The sequence below is a fragment of the Pezoporus occidentalis genome, unplaced genomic scaffold, assembly GCF_034315485.1.
Source record: "Pezoporus occidentalis ecotype Australia unplaced genomic scaffold, CSIRO_AGI_Poc_V1 ctg4, whole genome shotgun sequence".
In the NCBI taxonomy this organism is placed as follows: domain Eukaryota; kingdom Metazoa; phylum Chordata; class Aves; order Psittaciformes; family Psittacidae; genus Pezoporus; species Pezoporus occidentalis.
Genome location: NW_026915724.1, coordinates 13,207,911 through 13,231,034, shown reverse-complemented (window position 1 = coordinate 13,231,034; position 23,124 = coordinate 13,207,911). Strand labels below are relative to the sequence as shown.

General features: G+C 43.3%; 1 protein-coding gene across 6 annotated transcripts in view; it reads right to left on the bottom strand.

Annotated features, from left to right (window-relative positions):
* Positions 1 to 1,911: 1,911 nt before the first annotated feature.
* The window catches only part of NOL4 (nucleolar protein 4), a 204,221-nt gene continuing 183,008 nt past the window's right edge, over positions 1,912 to 23,124 (bottom strand). For 5 of the 6 annotated variants that reach the window (XM_062633480.1, XM_062633483.1, XM_062633481.1 and 2 more), the window contains 3 exons: positions 19,917 to 20,097; positions 9,876 to 9,956; positions 1,912 to 3,858 (listed from right to left, as the gene is read on the bottom strand). In XM_062633480.1, the coding sequence (XP_062489464.1) occupies positions 3,665 to 3,858; positions 9,876 to 9,956; positions 19,917 to 20,097 (456 nt within the window). In that variant the 3' untranslated portion in view covers positions 1,912 to 3,664. Of the gene's footprint in view, positions 3,859 to 7,721; positions 8,834 to 9,875; positions 9,957 to 19,916; positions 20,098 to 23,124 lie in introns of those variants that run through there. The other variant, XM_062633482.1, reaches the window with a different exon arrangement.

The following is a 23,124-nucleotide window of genomic DNA, read 5'->3' as shown; positions in this document are numbered from 1 at the left end:
GCCTAAAGAGACACAACTCACTGAGAAAATGGTCAAGTTTGGTACTTCAGTCTGGGTGGGAATGTAGGGACATTATATGACACTCCCCCACCATCCCTCTCTTTCCAGAAACTCACTGAAATCTGAAGGTCTTCTAGGGCCACTCTCAAGGAAACTCCAGGATCATTGGAGACTTGAGGCTATCTCAAGGAAGACCAACACCTGCCAGTCTGCACTGACAAGGTTCTGTAGGAGACATCCATCAACCTGAAGTACGAACTGGATAAAGATATTGAATATAAGGATAATGATTTTCTGTAGGCAGCCTTTAGCAGTCATACTCAGCCTTAAAACAGCAATATGTAGGCTGAGGTGACCAGGCAGTCATTACTGAAGATGTGGACAAGAGAAAGAAATAAGTTTGAAGTTACTTCTGGGCCTGACTCAGTCTACAGCTGTTGCAAGATCTTCTCCACCTGTGCCTGTACTACCCTAGCATGTCCAAAGCAGGCAGAAAGTAGGTGGCTCTGAGACCTATGCAGCATCTAAGAGGGCAAATTTATTTGTGAGGCTTAGCTCTACATTTGCACACATAAAGGTAGACTGAGATTTACAGTCTTTCCTTCACTGGTAAGTCAGAACTTCAGTACCCTCTTAGAAAAAAAGGGAAGTTAAAACTGTAGTTCAGTCTATGATCCATTCCAAAGAATAGATTAATAAGTCCAGTGGAAACAACTATAGAGTAAAAACCCCATCAGTATGCTGGTATTCGGAATACATAAACTACTTGAGGACTCAAAGCTAAGCATCTGCATGAGCCTTCAGAGAAGGAGGTCTGTTGCTCCTATAATTGAATAAGGCCCTAAGTGTTTCAGAGAAGGCAGCCAGAAGAGGATATTTGTGCCATAGAAGACAGACTTGGAGAACTATCAAAGTAGGCTGGGGGTGGAGCAGTAAAACCAGGAGACTAGCCATAGGCCTTGAAGATCATATGGTGACCCTCAACTTTCCTACTTCTTCCTCAAAAGGAGTAATTGGGGAAGATCAAAGAGGAGCCAGAGGGTAGAACGCTGAAGTAAATCTTTTTAACATCCTCTAGCCTTTTGTTCTTACCTGAATTTAGCAAGACAGTGCATCTGCCCAGCTGGCTGGCTGTCATGCCTGGCTGGCTGAATAGCCTCTTACACAAACTGCTGGTTGCTGCTTAGCTGGCAATTTGAGGCACACTGCCCTGAACAACAGCACTAACGAAACTTTGAAACCTAGGCACAGTTACCATTCTTCTCTGTGGAAGATGCATGCCAGAGCTTTTCTTTGGATGAGGCCCAGATAGTGACCTGGCACAAGTCACTGTGACCTGGCACAAGTGACCTGGCATGCAAGAAATAGAAGAAGCTGTAGATACTTGAAAATGGATGGGAGAAAAAAGGCACTTAGCTCCTAACAGGCTTTTGAGTGCCTTGTGACACAAAAGCTGAGACAACTACACATCTATAGCAGAGAGAAGATACAGGATTTCACAAGAGTGAGAAGATGGTGAGAAGAGATCTCTCAAGTGATAGGCAGCAACTAGTAAGAATTCACAACAATATTCTCATATCCAAGAATAAGTGCCTTTAAAAAGACATCCACTAGATTTTTAAGAATAAATGGAGAGTGGCAAAAAGGTTTTGCCTCCAATTATAAAATGCTAGTGACTCGGATCTCATGATTTATTGACCACTTACTTCTGGCTCCTACTGATCAAATTCTTCATTAATGTAAAGTTGCAGCTAGATCAGGCTACTGGATTTACTCAATAATTTTAAGAAATGAAGTTTGGGTGTCTGCATGGATTGGGCTGGAAGGCCCTTCTTCCTGCTTAAAGACAATAACATTTAGAGCTTTAAATGCTACGTCAAGTTAAATGTTATAATGTTTCACAATCATGTATTTAAACACAGAAATCTGTTTATTTACCCAAACAAAACAGAGGAAATGATTCCAGCCCTCAGGTTTTGAATTCTCATTTAAATATGTGAACATCAGTCCACAACTTAGAGATGTTTGTGTATCTATGTACCTCCAAAATACTCATATTTCATAGGCTTTTTCACATTAATATTCACCAACAGTATCACAAAAGTTCTTTTTCTTTTACATAACTGTAAGCAACAGTAATTCTAGAAACACTAGAGAAAAAAAAGCATAGCAATGTCCACAGTTACAAGAAAAAGTGCACATTACTTGGTCACAATCACAGTCATTACTTGGAAAACTATATGTAACAAGTAGATATAAAATATCACTGATGCCTTAAACTCATTGTCAAAAATGGAATTACATAAAATTTTGTACATGAAATAAGGCAAATTTAGGAATGCACAAGAAACTTGTTATTCAACAAAAGCTAAACAACAGAACAGATAGTACAGTAAGCATAAACTAAAGTACTTTTTTCTATATACTTAAAAATAAGCCTGCCGTAGTGCACAAAGAAAACACCATTAATGTGTAATCAATATTATAAAATAAGAAATAGAGGGGTTGGGAAGAGTGGGGAAGGGGAGAGAAGAGTTTTATTATAGTTGCAGCTGCATCCATTTACAGTTTTGTACATGTTTTAGCTAGGCCTGGGAATTATACAAATCATACCAGAAGTGTCAATGAACTTCCTTGGTAAGAATTTCGTTTAAATTAAGGAAAAGAAAATAAATACACACAGAGTGCAAATTTTCAGATTGTCACTTGCAACCTCTTAACATTCATCATCTACATCCAATCACAACTAGAGGGACTTGTATAGGACAGCAGCAGTGATCATGGAGTTAGATGAGCTCACCGTAAGAAATCAGTTTCTCTTTTTTTATTTCTCAATGATATGTCTTTTTTTAAAAAAACCCTCAACTCTTTATTAATTGCTAATAAAGCTGCAATATATTACAGAATGGAGTTGAGAATGGTATGAATGCAGGAAATGCATGCTTCCTTTGGAAGGTATTCCATAGATGAGAATTTACAGTACACGGGGGAAGAATTATCCAGCATCAAGAGTTACTTGTTGTAGAAAGAATATGAAGCTGGGGAGAAGGGCACAGTCAGGGGTTCAAGAGAGGAAGGGGGGACTTAAAATAGCTCCTCAAAACATTTTCAGGACCAGTGAAAAAGTTTACCAAAGTAAAAATGAAAAATCTTGAATGAAAACAAAAATCTCTCATTTTGTTTTTTATAAAAATTACATTTTTTTAAAATACAAGATCCTTTTAATTGCAATTGTGCCCTGTAGCAACAGGACATTTGGCAACGTTTTGCCATATACTGCAGCTTTAAGTCCAATGAGTCAGTATCACATTCCACTAATATTGCACTTGGATCTTGAACCATATATTTTTAAACCATCACAGCATCTTCTGTTTCCTCCACTTGTTAGAACGAGTTAATTTCTAGCCACTTTTTCGATATTTATGCTGACACACTAAAACAAAAGCAATAGGCTGGACACAGTAAAGTACCTCGGCAGTACCAGAGGTCGAAGTTCACTTGAAGCACCTTAACACATCACTTTATGGATCAAGAACAGTGTGGCATTATGGTAATTAACTCTCCTAAAAGACTGTGCAGTAACTGAAGTGTGTGCTCTGGGAAATCAAAATGTCATTAGTGGAAACTCTGAGATAAGACCAGGCCAGTGTGAAGGTCACATGACTCAGTTCTGCTGCAAAATAAGGTTTTCCAGTTCATCTGCAGAACGCAATAAAAATGCGGCTGATTCTCGATACCCTGCCACAAGCTGCCTCACTGCATTTATTTCAGTCGGACTCAGCTGGGGTCTAGAGCTTGAACTACTGGAGGATCCAGAGCTGGTTGCTAACTGCCTCTTCATACTGAGATCTGTTGGACCTGCAGATAACAAAGGAAAAGAAAAGAAGCTTCAGATCTGCTGCCAGAGATGTTTCACAGGTTTGTCGCTACGAATGCAGAGTAGCAAAATCTGCTCTCTGCTGGGTGCCAGTGAGAAGTAGCAGAAACAAGCAAAAACTGCCTTGTTGCCTTGACAGAAATCACAGCAATTTATAATTATATAAGACAAAAACCCTTTAAGTTCTACTTACATAATATGAGGGCCAAGTCCACGGTCCACAGAAAATTATCCCCTTGGGGGTATCCCAACAGAGTAAGCCACTTGCAACCCAACACAGCCCTGGGATCTGACGCTGGTGAGCAGGCAGAAGGTTCACCTCCTGTGCCTCCCCCAGCTCCAGCTGCCATTGTAGCCTTCACGGCAAGCTGCACACTTGCAGTTTTTTATCACAGAATACAAAACTTATGTTCTCCCAATTATCTATTCTCACATTTTGTGCTTCAATCAGCATGCAGCCAGACTGTGAATCCCTTACAGATGCAGATAAATGGTCATTCACTTGACTAGCCCTGACACCATGTGATTGCTTATATAAATAGCTGGACATGAATGAGATTAGGCTGGCGACAATCTGGCTGCCTCAGTGAGGGGTACACTATCAACCTGCGGGGGCTGCATACAACTGGCAATATGTTGCAAGAATCGTGTAAGGCCTGATCACTGACAAGAGAATCTGCAGCAATCACCGTGTTGCATTGGCAGCTTATACCAATATACTTAGATCATTTCATCAAAGAATATTCACAAGAGCATGCATGCTGCAGAAGACAGCACTCCTGAGAGCAGTCTGCAGGTTACTGTGATGGGCAAAAACGTCTGCCATTATGCAGTTTGGCTTTGTGTGGAATTTCCCTGTTTGACTATAGTTAATAATCAGCTAAGATATATCACGCTTTGATGAGATGCTTCCATTTTCCACTTAACATAATACATTTTTTACTTCCTGGAGTGTAAATTTGGACAGGTAGAATTGGACTGAGGACTTTTTTAAACATAGAAGGATACAGGTGGCAAGTGTGCCTATCAAGCAGCTTAGAATGAGCAAATGATTAAAAATATGACTCGTTCATTTTGACAGTGTAGCAGATCTATACTTTTGGCATGCAGAAGATCAGACTAGCCTGATCTTCATCTTAATACTCTCCTAGAAATTGGGATCAAGTTATCCAAAGCAATGTATCTTGCTTTCCAATGAGAAAAATGTCACTGTTCAATTTCACCTGATAATGTATGTCAATGCCAAGGATTTCTCAGCACTGGCTCACCGGATGGACCTTGCTTCCTAAGAAGACTGTAATAATCTTAAAATTTAGCATCTTCGACTGCAGAATACAGAACACACCAATTCATACTGTAGAGGTTCTCCTAAATAACCACACCAAAACCACAAGATTCAAAACCAGACTCACTAGCTTAAGCACTAATGGAAAGAGATGTACTGATTTCCAGAAGCTGAAGATCTGGTCATAAACCTTTTTCTGTCTTTTATGCTTATGCAGAGATGGCGCAGATGACAAAGAATGTAGAGATTGCCATATCCCCACACTCACCAAAGTTAATGAAAATCTCCTCTTGAGTGAATGAAAGCAGGGCTGGGACTATGAAGAGAAAATTCTCAAACAGACAGGGTCCTATTAGATCTTATTTCCTACTATGCAACTAGCGTGAACAGCACTTAGCCTTACAACTGTATTACCCAGTTTTAAACAGGCATAAATGAACTGACTTTTAAATGACTTCCAGTGTACAAAGCATAAATAAAAGGACAATTAGTTCAGTGAATTTGTTTCACTGTGACCTCATGCTGCAGGGAAACAATCACAGTGTAAAGAAGCTCAGAGGATATTTCCAAGTAAAATCTTAACTCAGCACAGAGAAGGGTATACAAATCATAAAGCCAGCTGGATTGAATGGTTGTAAGAAGCCATTAAAGACTTCTATATTTATTGAGGTGGTAGTGAAAAATCTACCACTGACATATTGAGGGCATTGTGCTCCATATGAACCTACTTTAACTTTTATGTTCTTTCCTTGACTCTCATTCATGTCACAGCCAAAACCACACAAACAATATATGGCAGAACAGAGCTCCTGCAGCAAGGCATGTCTTTTTCTGAGACAAAACTGAAAGGCTTTTCTCATTGGTAATCCAGATTTTTAAGTGATTGAATAAATTTTATAATATTATTTCGCTCATAAGAGGAAAATACATAGAAATGTGTTTGTTTACACTTCTGAGGTTTTCCTTACAAAAATTGATGACACAAAGTAAAAGCACCACTCTGAAAAGAAAACTAGGAGAAGACCAGATGTCCAGCACACATAAATCAGCATAACTCCTCACAAGTCCATAGGATCACAGTGGTTTACACAAACAGAAGATCCGGCTCTATATTCCTAGATGTCTGGATTAACTATCATGAGAGAAGTTTTTTAACTGTTCTGAATATGTATCTTCAAATCCCTGAAGATACTGGAAACAAAGATTGAGGAAGCGCAAATCTGCAGTCTGCATACACAAGGAACCATCAGGACTCAGGATTCCTGTTGGTCTGGAAGACTTCTTTCTTATACAGTTTTCTTATACACAAAGGAAATAAGAAATCTTGGATTTTAACTTACCCCAGCTCCTTCAAGCTACTTGATATCTGTTTTCTTTCTATATACTATGAAAATAGGATGTTACTTTACTCCCCAGCTCCTGTCTTGTATTTAAAAAGTCACAGTGCTGTCCTCCTTCCCCTCAAATAAAAGCCTTCTGAGCAAAAAAAGCAAAGAAATCCACACACAGAGAAGAGTGTTCATGGCTATGGTTTCAGGACAGTCAGTACACTCATGCCTTTTCAGGAAAGAAAGCTACATATGCTGGCAGAAAGCTGAACAGAAAGAGAACAAACCATGTTCGATGTAAGGATAAGGATTTTAGTTATTTTAATTATGTTATGCGACCCCCTACACCTCACTTCCAAAGCTTGTCTATGACAACTCAAGCTTTATTTCTGGAAGAATACTCTAAGTCACAGGCTAGCCCCTGGATGTATTACACTGGTCTCATCTTTTAATTGCTGTGCTAGACACTCACTCACAGTGCTGTTGATTCTTAATTGCTGTCCAGGCAGCTATATGCTAAAAATGCTATCAGTTATCTGTAGCTTCATCAGTCATACCTGGTCATTCAGAAAATAACGAATAAATACATCTTATGCTTAGAGTGTAGATTTTTCCTGTGTAATTTTATGCAAATCAGCTATTGAAAAGTGGGAACCTAAATATTACTCAGAAATATCTACCACATTTCTTTACCTAGACAAATAAATCCAGCTGATTCTGGATATTCTGAAGTCTTCAAATAGCTGGTTAAAGTAGACACTTCATGTACCTATGTACCTCTATCTCCAGAAGCCATCACTATGGATGACTAAATCTGGAGAAAACTGAACAGCTTTGTCATCATTTCTTTTAATAACCATCCCCACTTTTAATAGAACTATTCCCTTACTTTATTTGACATTATTTAGTAAGCTGCCAGTCTTCACAGGAACAAGGAAGTGTATCCTCGTACAGAGGGAAAACTGTACTTTTCCAATGAATTTTGCAGTGTTAGGCTCCTTCAAGGTGACACTGCACATTTTAGCATACAGCTTCCTAACCTGGAGTACTTCAGGACAATTAAAAATCATGACTGCAAACATTGTCAGGTTCCACAGTGTCTGTGTTCAAGCAGAGATTCAGCACATATCATAGAGATGAAGAGAGGATACTTTATTTATTTCTCTTAGTGCATACTATTATAACTGATGATTGTCACCTCCCACGTTTTTATGAGAGCACAACATTCTCTTAAGCAGTAGGTTTAACAAACTACTGAGACAGATCCTTTCTTTTATATTTTTTCAGAAAACTGAAGCATTGTTCTTTGCCTCTTGGAAGGCCACCTGATTGACACTTCAACATGGTAATATTTTCAATTTGCCACCTCAGTCCAGTTACATAGACCTGATTGCCCTTGTGAAATGAAACTGTTCTTTTTGGAACAACATCAAGCTGAATATGAGAACTCTGAAAACCTACTCTTAATGTGCTAGACAATCATTTATCAAATTAGCTGCTTGGAATACCTAAAATTAAATACACTGCAGGACAAATGTCTTTTCTGTAAATTACAAGACTTAAGTGGAACTAGTTATTGCCTCATGCATTACACATCAGCAACAAGATTTATGTCAAATTCCAAAATATGGGTCAGATGTGGACGTGCTGTTACTGATTGCTTAGACAGTATCAACTGTCTCAGCAAAAATCCCTTAAGAATTGTGTGTTGTCACTCGGTAGCTACCAATCTTATAATTAACAGCTACTGAGAATAATAAATGTGTCAGTGACTCTCAAAATGGTTATAAATATTGCAGATATTAATTTAGAATAACAAAAATAATTTTTAAAAGTTAGATGTGCTTAAGCAGCCATGCTTCTACATTCTCATTAATAGGTGAGCAACCTTTTTCATCAGTGAAGATGTAAAAAGCAGTGGCACTTCACTATAGAAAAATACATTTGCCCATGCCTTGAAATCTTTCTTGCCCATCTTTTCTGTTGCACCTCTCCCCTTTTTTACCATGAGTGGTTCTAAAAGTATGCACTAGATTCTCACATACTCCAATAAAAATAAATAGAAACAGCTATCAAAGTATGCTACTTTTTCCAAATCAGATGTATTTATTATTGCAAGAATGTTTTATTGTGACATTATGCATCTGTCGATGTTTCTTTGCCTCCTGCCTTCAAATACAGAGCAGATGTGAGTAACACTATTGTTTGAAGTGCCAGAGCTCAGATCAAGAAAACAGGGACTAATGAATTGGATCTTTCAAGTTTCCTTCTCCCTTCTACACCTTTCCCTCTGGGAAACACACCTTCAGCTAAATTAGATAGCAGAAAAAACTGCTGCGTTGCCTGAGGAAAGAGATATGAAAACACAGAAATGTCTGAAAACACAGAAATTATCATGAATTTTCAACAATCATCAAGCACACTGGTTTGTGATGAAATGATTATGTACAGAAACACTAATGTTTCCTCTCCACCATAGGAGATTAATTAGGTGGCATATACCTGCCTTGTCATAATGGCTGTATCCTGAACTATGAACAAAGCTAGAAAAGTAGGATACTGCCCAATATATCCACAGACATTCCATCTCCATTCCTACGGTGGGAGCAGATTAATACTTGCATATACCATGTGTCTAATAATTTGAAGAGGAGGAGGGAAGGTGATGAGGAATGTAAGGATGAGTCTATTATAGAATTCAGCCAGCATTTCCCAGCAAGAAATTCCCATCTTTGCCACAACACCGGTCAAATGATTTAGCATCTCCCAAGCCCACATTTTGCCTTTTTAAAATGGGACTAAATGCACTCTCCCAGGTTCCTAACTCTATCACCCCTGTTCTGCATTCCTTCATGCCCCAGGCTCCAGCTGTGTTGGAGCCTAGCTGTTTTGTCTCATCTCTTTCTACTTTGATGCCATTAGGGTAGGACTGAGAAGACAGGAGGCTGTGCAACAGTAGAGGTATAAAAAAGAGCTGGAGAGATCAACCACAGCAAAAAACTGTCAACCCCTACATTGCAGCTAGCCATGCTGCTGCACTGGTAACCCAGTCAGCACTTTAAGAATTAGCTTTATACTGTATATGCTCAGCTGGACTTCTTTTTTTTTTCCTAGTTTATTGCCAAGAAGCCTCTACTGATCATGCAAACACCAACATTTTACAGAAGGTTACAACCTCACCAAATCTGAGGCTGCAGAAATGAAGCATCCTCTTTACTGTCACATACAAAAGTGAAGAAGCACCACTCAGCAGCATCAGCTCCAGGAGCTTCCCCCAGCTCGTCTTCAGCAGGGCTGTGCCACATGAAGGTTCAGGAGGCAGAAGGACCAGGAAGGCTGATTTGCTTGTGGTATGAACATATTCAGATTCGGTGGGAGGACTCACCTGAGCTGGAAGGGGACTGGACGTTTGTGGTGCCTGGGATGCAGTGCTGAGTTGCAGCTGTGGTGGAGGTAGGCTGCAGATCTGTGTAGAGAAACAGAGACACAACAGCTGCTTCCTCTTACCATGACATGAAGGCAGGTTTTGCATGGCCGATCAGCCACTGAGTCTGAAACATCCTCTCTTTTTACACACACAAAGGGAAATTGACATTTCCACCTAGAAAACCAGGTAATGATGAAGAAACAACTTCACATCACAAATCCTGTCCACACCTCTTAGGGAAAACAGACTTCAGGAAAAGTAGCTATGGAGAGCAAGGCTCTGACAAGCCTGCCCTGACTTCAGAGTGCTGACAGCTGACAGTCAGCAGGAGAGGGTGGATGGCAACCCACTGGAGAGAAACACATGGGGAGGTGGGGTGATCCCACGCTGTCAGGAGATGCTTAGACAGCATGCAGGGACTTCAACAGCTTCTGGCAACAGCAAGAGATTTTGCTCCTAACAGAACAGACTGCCTCTAATCCTCACCCTCCTGCCCTCAAGCTGGGCCATCCCTCCAAGCTTGGTCCAGGTGTGATGGAGCAGGTCCAGCTGAAGCCTTGGTGGCTGGCTACAAGCTGGCAAGCAAGTTTTGTTTGTACCCGCTGGGCTACCCCACCTTGTAGATTCTCCATTCAGTTCTGTAGCAGGAACTGCATTAGCCTTAAAAAGAGAGCCATGGAAATCCACCCTTCTCAAAGAACAGCCCTCTTCTAAGATTTATAAGAATCAAGGACAATGTACCCACAGGCTTCTCCCCAACCCACAGATTTCTTGGTGATGGGGTAAAGGTTTCCAGCCAAGCTGGCTTGGCCTAAAGGGTTTAACAGCAGGGGAAAAAAGAGACCTTGGTGCTATAAGCCCAAGCCTTTTCCTGCTGTGCTTTTTTTTCCTGTCTACAATAAAGGAGGGGTCACCGTACAAGCTGTTGCATTCTGCTTGCTCATATTGAGCAGTTGCATGAAGGCTTGCCCCATACAGTTGTGTAAGGAGCTAATTATGGTTCTATAATTAGCCATGTGAAAGGACATGCTGAGGAGAGAAACACTGCAACAGCAGGCACAGAGAGGTCCCAGAGCCAGAGACACCAGAACAGCTGGGCAAGCAGATAGCTAAGGTGGGATCAGAGTAGGGATGAACTTTATGGGGGGAGGAAATAACCAAATTAATTGAGTCACAGTACAAAAAATACACGCATCAGTTGGAGTACTAAATAGGAGAGCTAACTAGACACAGTCATTATATTACTTTGAGGGAAGGTCCAGAAAAAGACATTCAAGCATTGAGTTTTAGCTATCTTTTGCAACTTTTCCTTTTTTTTCTGCTTTAGCAGATACACAAAACCAGGCCGTATTTGTTTATACACACATCCGGCCTGAGGTGTATATTTGTTTTTACTCTAGAACATTTGCAAACATGACAAGAACCTTTCATGGGTTACTAAATTGAAAAGGAAATTCATTCTTAATTTTTTTTTTCTTAGGTCCCGAAAAAATTCACAAGCACATATCCTATCCTCCAGAAAAGGAACTTATTAACCATCATAACAGCCTTGCATATCACACAGTATGCTAGAGATTGGAAGGGACCTCAAAAGATCATCTAGTCCAATCCCCCTGATGGAGCAGGAACACCTAGATAATGTTACACAGGAATGTGTCCAGGGGAGTTTTGAATGTCTCCAGGGAAGGAGACTCCACAACCTCCCTGGGCAGCCTGTTCCAGTGTTCTGTCACCCTCACTGAGAAGAAGTTTCTTCTCAAGTTTAAGTGGAACCTCTTGTGTTCCAGTTTGTACCCATTACCCCTTGTCCTATCATTGTTTGCTACTGAGTAGAGCCTGGCTCCATCCTCGTGACACTCCCCCTTTATATATTTATATACACTAATAAGGTCACCTCTCAGTCTCCTCTTCCCTAGAGACCCAGCTCCCTCAGTCTTTCCTCATAAGGGAGATGCTCCACTCCCTTAATCATCTTCGCTGCCCTGCGCTGGACTCTCTCCAGCAGGTCCCTGTCCTTCTTGAACTGAGGGGCCCACAACTGGACACAATATTCCAGATGTGGTCTCACCAGGGCAGAGTAGAGGGGAAGGAGGACCTCTCTCGACCTACTAACCACCCCCCTTCTAATATACCCCAGGATGCCATTGGCCTTCTTGGCCACAAGGGCACAGTGTTGGCTCATGGTCATCCTGTCGTCCACTAGGACCCCCAGGTCCCTCTCCCCTACACTGCTCTCTAACAGGTCTTTTCCCAGCCTATACTGGAACCTGGGGTTGTTCCTGCCCAGATGCAGGACTCTACACTTTCCCTTGTTATATTTCATCAAGTTATTCCCTGCCCAACTCTCCAGCCTGTCCAGGTCTCGCTGGATGGCAGCACAGCCTTCTGGCGTGTCAGCCACTCCTCCCAGCTTAGTGTCATCAGCAAACTTGCTGATAGTACACTCAATTCCCTCATCTAAATCGTTGATGAATATATTAAATAATACTGGTCCCAGTACTGACCCTTGAGGCACTCCACTAGATACAGGCCTCCAACTAGACTCCGCCCCATAGACTACAACTCTCTGGCTTCTCTCCTTCAGTCAGTTCACAGTCCACCTCACTACCTGATCATCCAGACCACACTTCCTCAATTTAGCTGTGAGGATGCTGTGGGAGACTGTGTCAAATGCTTTGCTGAAGTCAAGGTAGACCACATCCACCGCTCTGCCATCATCCATCCACCGTGTTATTTCCTCATAAAAGGCTATGAGATTGGTCAAACATGATTTCCCCTTGGTGAAGCCATGTTGACTGCCCCTCATAACCCTCTTATCCTTGATATGCCTTAAGATGGCACCAAGGATAAGGTGTTCCATCACTTTCCCAGGGATGGAGGTGAGGCTGACCGGTCTATATTTACCCGGGTCCTCCTTCTTGCCCTTTTTGAAGACTGGAGTGACATTTGCTTTCCTCCAGTCCTCAGGCACCTCTCCCGTTTCCCAAGACTTGGTAAAGATGATGGAGAGTGGTCTAGCAATGACTTCCGCCAGTTCCCTCAGCACCCGCGGGTGCATCCCATCTGGACCCATGGATTTATGGATGTCCAGATTGCTCAACTGGTCTCTAACCCATTCCACATCGACTAAGGCAAACCGCTCCGTTGACCTGACTTCATCTAAGGTCTCGGGGTACAGGGCTCTTCACGACTGCCTCCGGCAGAGTAGACAGAGACAAAGAAGGCATTCAGTAACTCTGCCATCTCTGCATCTTCTGTCACCAGGGCACCCATCCCGTTCATCAGTGGGCCTACATTGCCTCTGGTGTTAGTTTTGCCTGCCATGTATTTGAAAAAGCTCTTTTTGCTGTCCTTGACCCTTCTCGCCAGATTTAATTCTAAGGAGGCCTTAGTCCTCCTAGCTGCCTTCCTACATCCTCTAGCAGCAGCCTTATATTCCTCCCAAGTGGCCAGCCCCTCCTTCCATGACCTGTAAACTCTCCTCTTCCACTTGAGCATACCCAGCAATTCCCTATTTAGCCACGCAGGTCTCCTGGCCCTCTTCCTTGACTTCCTACGTGTCAAGATGCTCTGATCTTGAGCTCGGAAAAAGCAATCCTTGAATGCCAACCAACTGTCTTGGGCCCCTTTACCTTCAAACAGCCTTGCCCATGGGATTTCCCTTAGCAATTGCTTGAAAAGGCCAAAGTTTGCCCTGCTAAAGTCCAGGGTTGCAATTCTACTTGCTATTCTACTGGTCCTACCACACAAGATCCTGAATTCCACCATCTCGTGGTCGCTGCAACCAAGGCAGCCCTCAACCCTTACTGCTTCGACCAGACCCTCCTTGTTAGTGAGGATGAGATCCAGCAGCGCTCCTCTCCTGGTTGGCTCATCCACCATTTGCAGGAGGAAGTTATCATCCACACACTGGAGGAACCTCCTGGACTGTGGCTGGGTTGCTGAGTGGTCCCTCCAGCAAACATCAGGGAAGTTAAAATCCCCCACAACGACCACAGCCTGTGACTGTGAGGCCGCTCTCAGCTGCCTGTAGAAGGCCTCGTCAACTTCCTCACCCTGATCTGGTGGTCTGTAACAGACACCCACAGCAGTATCCCCCCTGCCAGCCTGCCCCTTAATTCTCACCCACAGACTCTCAACTCGCTCGTCATCTGTCCCTGGACAGAACTCGGTGCGTTGTAGCTGCTCTCGCACATAAAGAGCAACCCCACCACCCCACCTGGCTGGCCTGTCTCTCCTGAAAAGGACATAGCCCTCCATGACTATATTCCAGTCATGTGAGCTGTCCCACCACGTCTCTGTAATTGCCACCAGATCATAGTCTCCTGACTTAACACAGGTTTCCAACTCCTCCTGCTTATTCCCATGCTGCGCGCATTGGTGTACAGACATTTCAGGGAGCGAGCTGAGCACACCGATTTCACCCTAGGATTATAGGAGGCCTCCCAGTCTTCATCAGTTCTGGAGTGCTGCCCCACTGGGGCAAGCCCAGCTACAACCCCATCCCCCTTCGAATCCAGTTTAAAGCTCTCCAAATGAGCCCTGCTAATTCGTGCCCCAGCATCCTTTTGCCCCTGTGAGACAAACCTTTCCCACATGCCGCTGTCCAGACTGGTGCCCTATAAAACCAGCCGTTATCAAAGAATCCAAAGCCCTGCCTGTAGCACCAGTCTCGAAGCCAATCGTTTATGGACTGAATTTTCCCATTCTGCCTCACATCACCAGTGGAAGATGGAAGGAGTGAGGAGAAGATCACTTGAGCCCCAGACTCTTTCACCATCCGCCCCAAGGCCCTGTAGTCTTTCTTAATCCCCCTCAGACTGCGGGAAGCAGCTTCCCCCTCACCTGTCTGGAAGACCAGCAGCGGGTAGCAGTCTGTCAGGTGCACCAGGCTGGGGAGCGCCCTGGTGATATCCCTGATCCGGGCTCCAGACAGGCTACTATATGCTTGGAACAAGAGTCCCTGAAACAGTGTAACAACTGCAAACAACTGTCCTGTGAGGTCTGTCAAGAGGGCAATGAAATTTTCTAGTGCAAGTAGGAAAAGGCAAGCAAGAAGAAATATTTGAGCCTATGTCAGTATGCAAACTGTAAGCATCCATTGGTCCCCAACGATGCTACCCAGGGAAATGCAGTGTCCTGCACAGTTCCCTGGCTGCATTAGCTGTGCAGCGTCTGGCAGTTCCTGAATAATCACTGTTTGTCCTGCAAAACCCATCTTGAGCTTTAATTGTGAAAAACCACTGAAGTCCTCCATGGTAAAGGTACAGAGAAAATGTTGCTTCTAAATCAGAAAGCAACACTAATTTACGATGTTTAATTTGTACCTTATTTTTTTTTTAAATTGCATGCTGAGGTGACATAGAATACTTTTGCCTAAACCCCCCAATTCACTGAAAAATGGGAGTTACGGAACTGTATCCTATTACAACAGGGTTGAAGGGAAGAACAAATACACAAAACAGTTGTGATTCCTCACAGTTTAAGATTATGTAAAACAGGACAAATCCGATGGTTTCTGCTGACAACACATGGGGAGTTTAATGCTACTCTTACTTGGGTAAAAGAGCTAATATCAACTGTTTGCAGTGGGAACTGGCTCAGATCTTCTCTGACACAATGTAAAAGACAATTTTAAAGTTCTTGTTCATTTTTGCAAGAAATCAGATTTCCACAGCCTGTCTTACTCTTATGAAAATATTTGACCAGAGATCATATTCAGTACCTCATGTGTTTTTCATGCATATGGAAACCATTGTAATAGTCATTCACTCTTTAAGTCAAAGACTTTTGACAACTAAAATATTATCTTTTTAAAGCCTTTTGAAAACTTAATGCAAATTATTCACATATCTTTGAGGGTTTTGGGATGTGGGGGGACGTGAGGAAGCAGACACAACTGAAGGTCATCAGGACACCACATACCAATAACTCCTCACAGGCTGCAGCTCTGATCATGTTTTGAAAATTGCTTAGCATGTTGAATATAGAGGCCGTAGCTGAACAATTACCATCTTGCCTATGTTAGCCCATGTACTGAAACAGCACTCTCCTCAGCCAGAGAGGGATCAGCCAGGACAAACCCCCAGGGATTTCCCTGTCCTCTGAGACATATTTTAAGTATGGTTCTTGGAAGCAAGAGAACATCAGGCTTCCAGAGTAATCACCTTTTGCTGACAGACAGACAATACCTTTGTTATCAGAATGGGCAAACCTTGTCCTTTGCTCTGAATTTGTATGAAATCAATGTGGGGGACTATTTCATACAAATAATACAATTCATTTACATTTGTTCATTACAAATTCTTGTGAATGTAAAAAGAAAGGAATGTTATCTAAATCAATGACACCGCTGGGTTTGTTTCAGAGGGTCATACAGCCTTGCGGTGACACATAATTACCTGCACCATTTTCAGTTTAGATTATAGATGGATAACGAAGGGAAAGAGCAGTTTTGGTAGGAGGCTTGCCAGGCTGGTCAAGGAGGCTTTAAACTAGATGTGTTGGGGGAGGGGGGCATCATTCCATCCCAACACACCCAGTCAGTTGCCAGCACCTATAATAAATGCTCGGAGTGATGTAGAGATATTCCAGCCTCTCCAGCCAATGAGCCGGGTTCAGTTGGAGCTCGGCTCAGATGCCTCTATACAAATGCCTGCAGCATGGGGAACAGACAAGAGAATTAGAGATGTGTGCAAGTTTATGGGGGTATGATATAATAGGCATCACAGAAACATGGTGGGATGGCTCCTATGACTGAAGTGTTGGAATGGAAGGTTACAGGCTCTTTAGAAAAGACAGGCCTGGCAGGCGGGGAGGGGGAATTGCCCTTTATGTTAGGGATGGGCTGGAGAGTATGGAACTCTTGTCTGGGGACAGGTGAGCAGTGAACAGAGAGTTTGTGGGTCAGGGTTAAAGGGAATATAGCTATGGGAGACATTACTGTGGGGATCTGTTACAGACCGCCTGACCAAGGAGAACCGGCAGATGAAGCACTCCATAGACAGATAGGAAAAGCCTCACAGGCCCTTGTTCTCATGGGGGACTTCAACCACCCTGACATCTGTTGGAAGGATGGTACGGCCTGGCACAAGCAATCCAGGAGGTTCCTCGATTGTGTGGAAGACAACTTCCTTCTGCAAGTGATAGAGGAGCCGACAAGGAGAGGTGCCTTGCTTGACCTCATGCTCACCAACACGGAAGGGCTGATTGGAAATGTGACGTTCCAGGGCAACTTGGATGCAGCGATCATGAGATGCTCGAATTTGAGATCCTCAGGACAGTGAGAAGAGCGTGCAGCAAGCTCACTGCCCTGGACTTCAAAAGAGCAGACTTTGGCCTCTTCAGGAACCTGCTTAGTAAGGTTCCATGGGATACAGCCCTAGAGGGCAGGGGGGCCCAAGACTGTTGGTTGATATTCAAGGATCACCTGCTACAAGCTCAGGAGTGTTGCATCCCAACCAGAAGGAAGTGCAGCAGGAGGGCCAGGAGGCCTCCTTGGATGGATAAGGAGCTCCTGAGGAAAATTCAGTTGAAAAAAGAGGCTTATAATAAGTGGAAGCAAGGACAGGTGGCATGGGAAGAGTACAGGGATGTTGTCCAGGAAATTAGGAACCAGGTTAGGAAAGCTAGGGCCCAGTTAGAATTAAACTTAGCTAGAGGTATTAAAGACAACAGGAAGGGATTCTACAGGTACATAGCAAATAAAAAACAGACTAGGGAGAACATAGTCCTCCTCAGAAAGCTCTCAGGAGAACTGGCTACACAGGATTTGGAGAAGGCTGAGGTTCTGAATGACTTCTTTGCCTCGGTCTTCACTGGCAAAGGCTCTGACCAAACCACCCAAGTCTTGGAAGGCAGATGCAGGGACTGTGAGAATGAAGACCTTGGGCCCACTGTAGGAGAGGAACTGGTTCGAGACCACCTTAAAAGTCTGAATGTGCACAAGTCTGTGGGTCCTGATGAGATCCATCTGTGGGTCCTGAAGGAGCTGGCGAATGAAGTTGCTAAGCCACTGGCCATCATATTTGAGAAATCATGGCAGTCAGGTGAAGTTCCTGATGACCGGAAAAAGGGAAATATAACCCCCATTTTCAAGAAGGGGAAAATGGATGACCCAGGGAATTACAGACCAGTCAGTGTCAGCTCTGTGCCTGGCAAAATCTTGGAGCAGATTCTCCTGGAAGGCTTGCTAAGGCACATGAAAATCAACAAGGTGCTTGGTGACAGCCAGCATGGCTTCACTAAGGGGAAATCCTGCCTGACCAATTTGGTGGCCTTCTATGATGGGGCTACAGAACTGATGGACAGGGGTAAAGCAGTTGATGTCATCTACCTGGACTTGTGTAAAGCGTTCGACACTGTCCCACACGACATCCTTCTCTCTAAATTGGAGAGACATCAATTTGATGGATGGACCACTCAGTGGATAAAGAACTGGCTGGATGGCCACACACAAAGAGTTGTGGTCAATGGCTCAATGTCCAGCTGGAGACCAGTAACGAGTGGTGTCCCTCAGGGATCGGTGCTTGGACCGGTCTTGTTCAACCTCTTTGTTGGTGACATGGACAGTGGGATTGAGTGCGCCCTCAGCAAGTTTGCCGATGACACCAAGCTGTGTGGTTCGGTTGATACCCTGGGGGGAAGGAATGCCATCCAGAGGGACCTTGACACACTTGTGAGGTGGGCTGATGCCAACCTCATGAAGTTTAACCATGCCAAGTGCAAGGTCCTACACCTGGGTCGGAGCAATCCCAGGCACAGCTACAGGTTGGGCAGAGAAGAGATTCAGAGCAGCCCTGCAGAGAAGGACTTGGGGGTGCTGGTCAATGAGAAAATGAACATGAGCCAGCAGCGTGCGCCTGCAGCCCAGAAAGCCAACCGTATCCTGGGCTGCATCAAAAGCAGCATGACCAGCAGGTCGAAGGAGGTGATCCTGCCCCTTGTGATCGCTTGTGAGACCTCACCTGGAGTATTGTGTGCAGTTCTGGTGTCCTCAACATAAAAAGGACATGGAACTGTTGGAACAAGTCCAGAGAAGGGCCACGAGGATGATCAGGGGACTGAAGCACCTCCCGTATGAAGACAGACTGAGGAAGTTGGGGTTGTTCAGCCTGGAGAAGAGAAGGCTGCGTGGAGACCTCATGGCAGCCTTCCAGTATCTGAAGGAGGCCTATAGGGATGCTGGAGAGGGACTCTTCATTAAGAACTGTAGTGATAGGACAAGGGGTAACGGGTTAAAACTTAAACAGGGGAAGTTTAGATTGGCTATAAGGAGGAAATTCTTCCCTGTTGGGGGGTGAGGCACTGGAATGGGTTGCCCAGGGAGGTTGTGAATGCTCCATCCTTGGCAGTGTTCAAGACCAGGTTGGACGAGGCCTTGGGTGATATGTTTTAGCGTAAGGTGTCCCTGCCCATGGCAGAGGGTTTGGAACTAGATGATCTCAAGGTCCTTTCCAACCCTAACTATTCTATGATTCTATGATTCTATGATTCGATGCTGGTTTCTCATTTAACACTTGGTATGGCAGATCCTTATCTGCAGTAAATTAAAGTAGCTAGGGAGATCATGTGAGAAATCTTGGTCAATTCATTTATGTTACAAAATACAGAGTTCAGTGTTTACAAACTCCAACTACAAAGACAATAATGGCCTCAGTGTGTGATCAGTATAGGTGAAGACAATAATGACAGGGTAGTTCCTCATAAAGTTGTGTGAATCGACTGAAGATTTAACCTGGCATTTTTTTATTCAGCTTTGTTTGAGACTGCATGCTCAGTCTTGCCCTATTGTGAATTAGTCCCTTGAAACTTAAAGGAGACTAGCATGCAGTGAGCAAGTATTTTGCTCAGCAGTAGCTGTTTGTGGGATTGTGTTCCTGCTCATTATGTGATAATAGCCTATGGATATTGAACGCCTTTGACTAGCTTTCTGGGCAGCAGGGGGAAACGTACACATGAGCACATATACACACAGGCACATTTTGTAAGGAAACTCACCACTGCCAGAAGCATCGTTGAGATTTAGCAGCCCACCTCCGAGCCCTCTGTAACTATGGTAACTGTAGGTCCCATTGCCATTGATGTACAACACCTCCTGTGTGCTGGAAACAGCTGATGTTGAGTAAGTGACCTGGGCTGGTTCCTGTTTGTACTGCTTGTCAGCCGGAGCAGCCTCATCCTGCAAAAACAAGGAAAGGTTTTGAATTATTGTTACATTTATCCTTGCACTAGAGGGTCTTTTCCATGGTTAAGACTCCACATTTATTACTTTCAGAAGAGTATAAAACAAGCACATTAAACAAGCACAGATGAGTTTTTGATTGACCATTATTTCTTTTCAGAAAGAAATAAACAAGAATATTTGGTTTCCTACAAATCTGAGAATATTCATTTGTGTTCCACAAGCCAACCACACTCTTTCTCAAAGGAGAAGATGCATCCTCTCACCCTGAAGAGGTCACAGTCTCCTGCAAAACCTGACTATGTCCAGAAATAGCATGGAAAGGATGGAAAAAAGCCATTATTTTCTGAGTACAAGAATAATTCTTCCGAGCCAGCAAATCACATCTTTCCTGATAAGACAAACCAATAGAGAATGCACTAATCACTTCTTTTGATGCACCAGCCTCAGAAATGACAGAAGAAATAGAGGAATGGAATAAAGCAGCATTTCCTATATTTGCAGAGGGCTGAGTCAATGTCCATCCATACATGGGCCAAGTGGTAAGCAGGTGTCTACAAATGTGACTTGAAAGCATTGGTTATGTGTGTATGAGCAGCTGCTGATTGTATACCATGAGTTGCCTTCAGTGCTCCCTGTTTGCCTCTGAGATGTATGCACAATATTTAACAGGATTTAGCACAACAGCCCTCCAATTTTCCCCTAAAGAAGATCATGATTTAGGTGTATTTTTTTCCCCTTCTACACTTAATACTGCTACTGCTTAGAGCACCTCACCTCCACATATCATCAGAGAATGCCCCTGTAGCAACTTTAGTAATGACACAGGTGAAAAGAAAAGCATTAATATAAGATTTAATGTGTTTTAGTAGTTGGAAATGAGGAAAATGATCAGCATGTGACTGCTCCACCCACCATAGGGACCTGAGTGCCAGAACTTCTGATTTAGTCTGCAAATATACTTGAATGTTTTCTTTAAGCTGGGGCCTTTTCATGGGCCTGATTTTATACTCTTAACTAAGGAAAACATATTTCAGTGGTTTCAAATGGATCTACAGAAGATCAGTATTTGAAAAATAGAGGTGAGAATGTTTGCCGACATTTTCAGAGTAGTTAACTGAAAAATGGCCTCTCAGAATTATCCCCCCTTTATGTAAGACTTTGTCCATTTCATGCCTCTCTCCCCTGCACAATCTTTTTATGGTTGCTAAATATACCAAACTTATTAAGAATGCTCTAAAATATCTCCAACCCTTTTTTACAATGCTTACTTAAAAATAAGAATGTGTATAACAGCACACAGCAATCAAATAGTTCAAACAGTGTCCAGTCTCTGTGTTGAAGCCAAAAGGGTACTAAAGTAGCTTTCCTGTTTGTATTAGAAGCAGTTGCCAATTCTACCTCTCAAATAAGACACTACCAGCTTCTGAGATTAAGACATCCCTGCCTTGTAGATATGTATTGGTGAAAGAGAATTGGGCACAACTGAGAAGACCCAGGAGAAGGTATATATATTATTAACAGATATTTTAATATTTAATACAGAACACTGAACCATCAGATAATTAATTCCATAAACAATGAGAATGGAGCCTCCTGGGCATTAATATGAGCTGAGGCAAAGCTTTGTATTGTTAAAAAAGCTGGCTACACTGGTCTCCTATGCATTTTCTCAAGTAATAATAGGCTTAAACAAAGAGCCAAAATTGCAATGTATTTTTGTCAGGGGTTCAACTTTAATGTAATTCACCTTCTACCTCCAAAGGCCATTGCTGTCTCTTCTTATAAGAGAAAACGTATTATACTCTTTGAGAAAATATTCATAAGCTATACAGTAAAGATCTATCTTGGCAGCAAAGCTTAACTCATTGTCCAAAACTTTAACATTCTGAAGGCTGACGCATTCTGTATCCGTATGCCTAAAACTAGATGATACTTCCTGCTATAGACTCACTCAGAGCCTCATTCTCACAAAGAGCATAAGGGATTTTCTGCAAATTTATTGAGGACTGGACTGTGCTCAAGGAGTGCAGTGCAAACAGGACTAACTTTTATGGCTGAGCAGAGTATCTCAGGGGGCCTGTCTCCTTACCTGGACTGCCTGGAACCCACAAATTTGCTGTCCCTGAATTTACATGTCCTCCAGAGTCAGTGCACTGAAGAGCTAACAGTGAGTTCCTTGCAGAGCTGATGCACTGAGCTTCTAGCAAGCAGAGCCTGTCCAGAGGGCATAGCAAGGGCACTTGGTGCACCTTGGCGTGTACCAGCCCTTGTGCCAGAGCGAACGGCCAATGAGTGAGAGACTTGAGTTCTGGCTCCTTTTTGCAATGCACTGTGAAGAGGCAGAAAATTTGGGATGCCAGGTCTTTGCTAGCTGTGGTGGAGGGGATCTGAACTCAGAGCTGCCATCTCCTAGCAACGAGGCTCAAAGCAAAACTACAGTGGGAGTTGTAGCTGAAGCTGTGCCACTCTGTGGAAAGAAACACACAATCCATAGGGCTACAGAGATAGCAAACAGACAGGGTTGTATGACTCAGTTCTCTTTCAGAGAAGTGCTGTCCTCGGAGGCTTCCAGACCTGCTCCTTTCCAGCTACTCCCTAATGCAAAACTCACAAGCTGCTCTGATGGGAGTCCAAGGGTAGAGCTGTCTTGGCAAAGGGGGAACTTGGTACGGAACTAGCTGCAGCCCTATGCACCATGGTGCACCATGTGCTGGAGCTTGAGGTGGAGCCCAGGCATAGTGCCTTCCTGGTGGGGAAGGCACTGCTTGGAGGGATGAAAAGAATTGAGAAGGATGCTGAGCTCAGGACTCCTGGGTCTGCAAATAAGCTCTAATTTCTCAGCCACTATACAAAAGGTGGCTTCCTCTAAATATTACACATAATTTTAAAGAGCAGACTAATTACCTGTACCTAAATGATGAATAAGTTATTATGCATTTCATACCTGAAATCTGGCTTCCTTTAAGTGCTTAGCTCACTGTTTCAGGTTTGACTAAATGCAGAAGCAGGGCAGGATTTTTG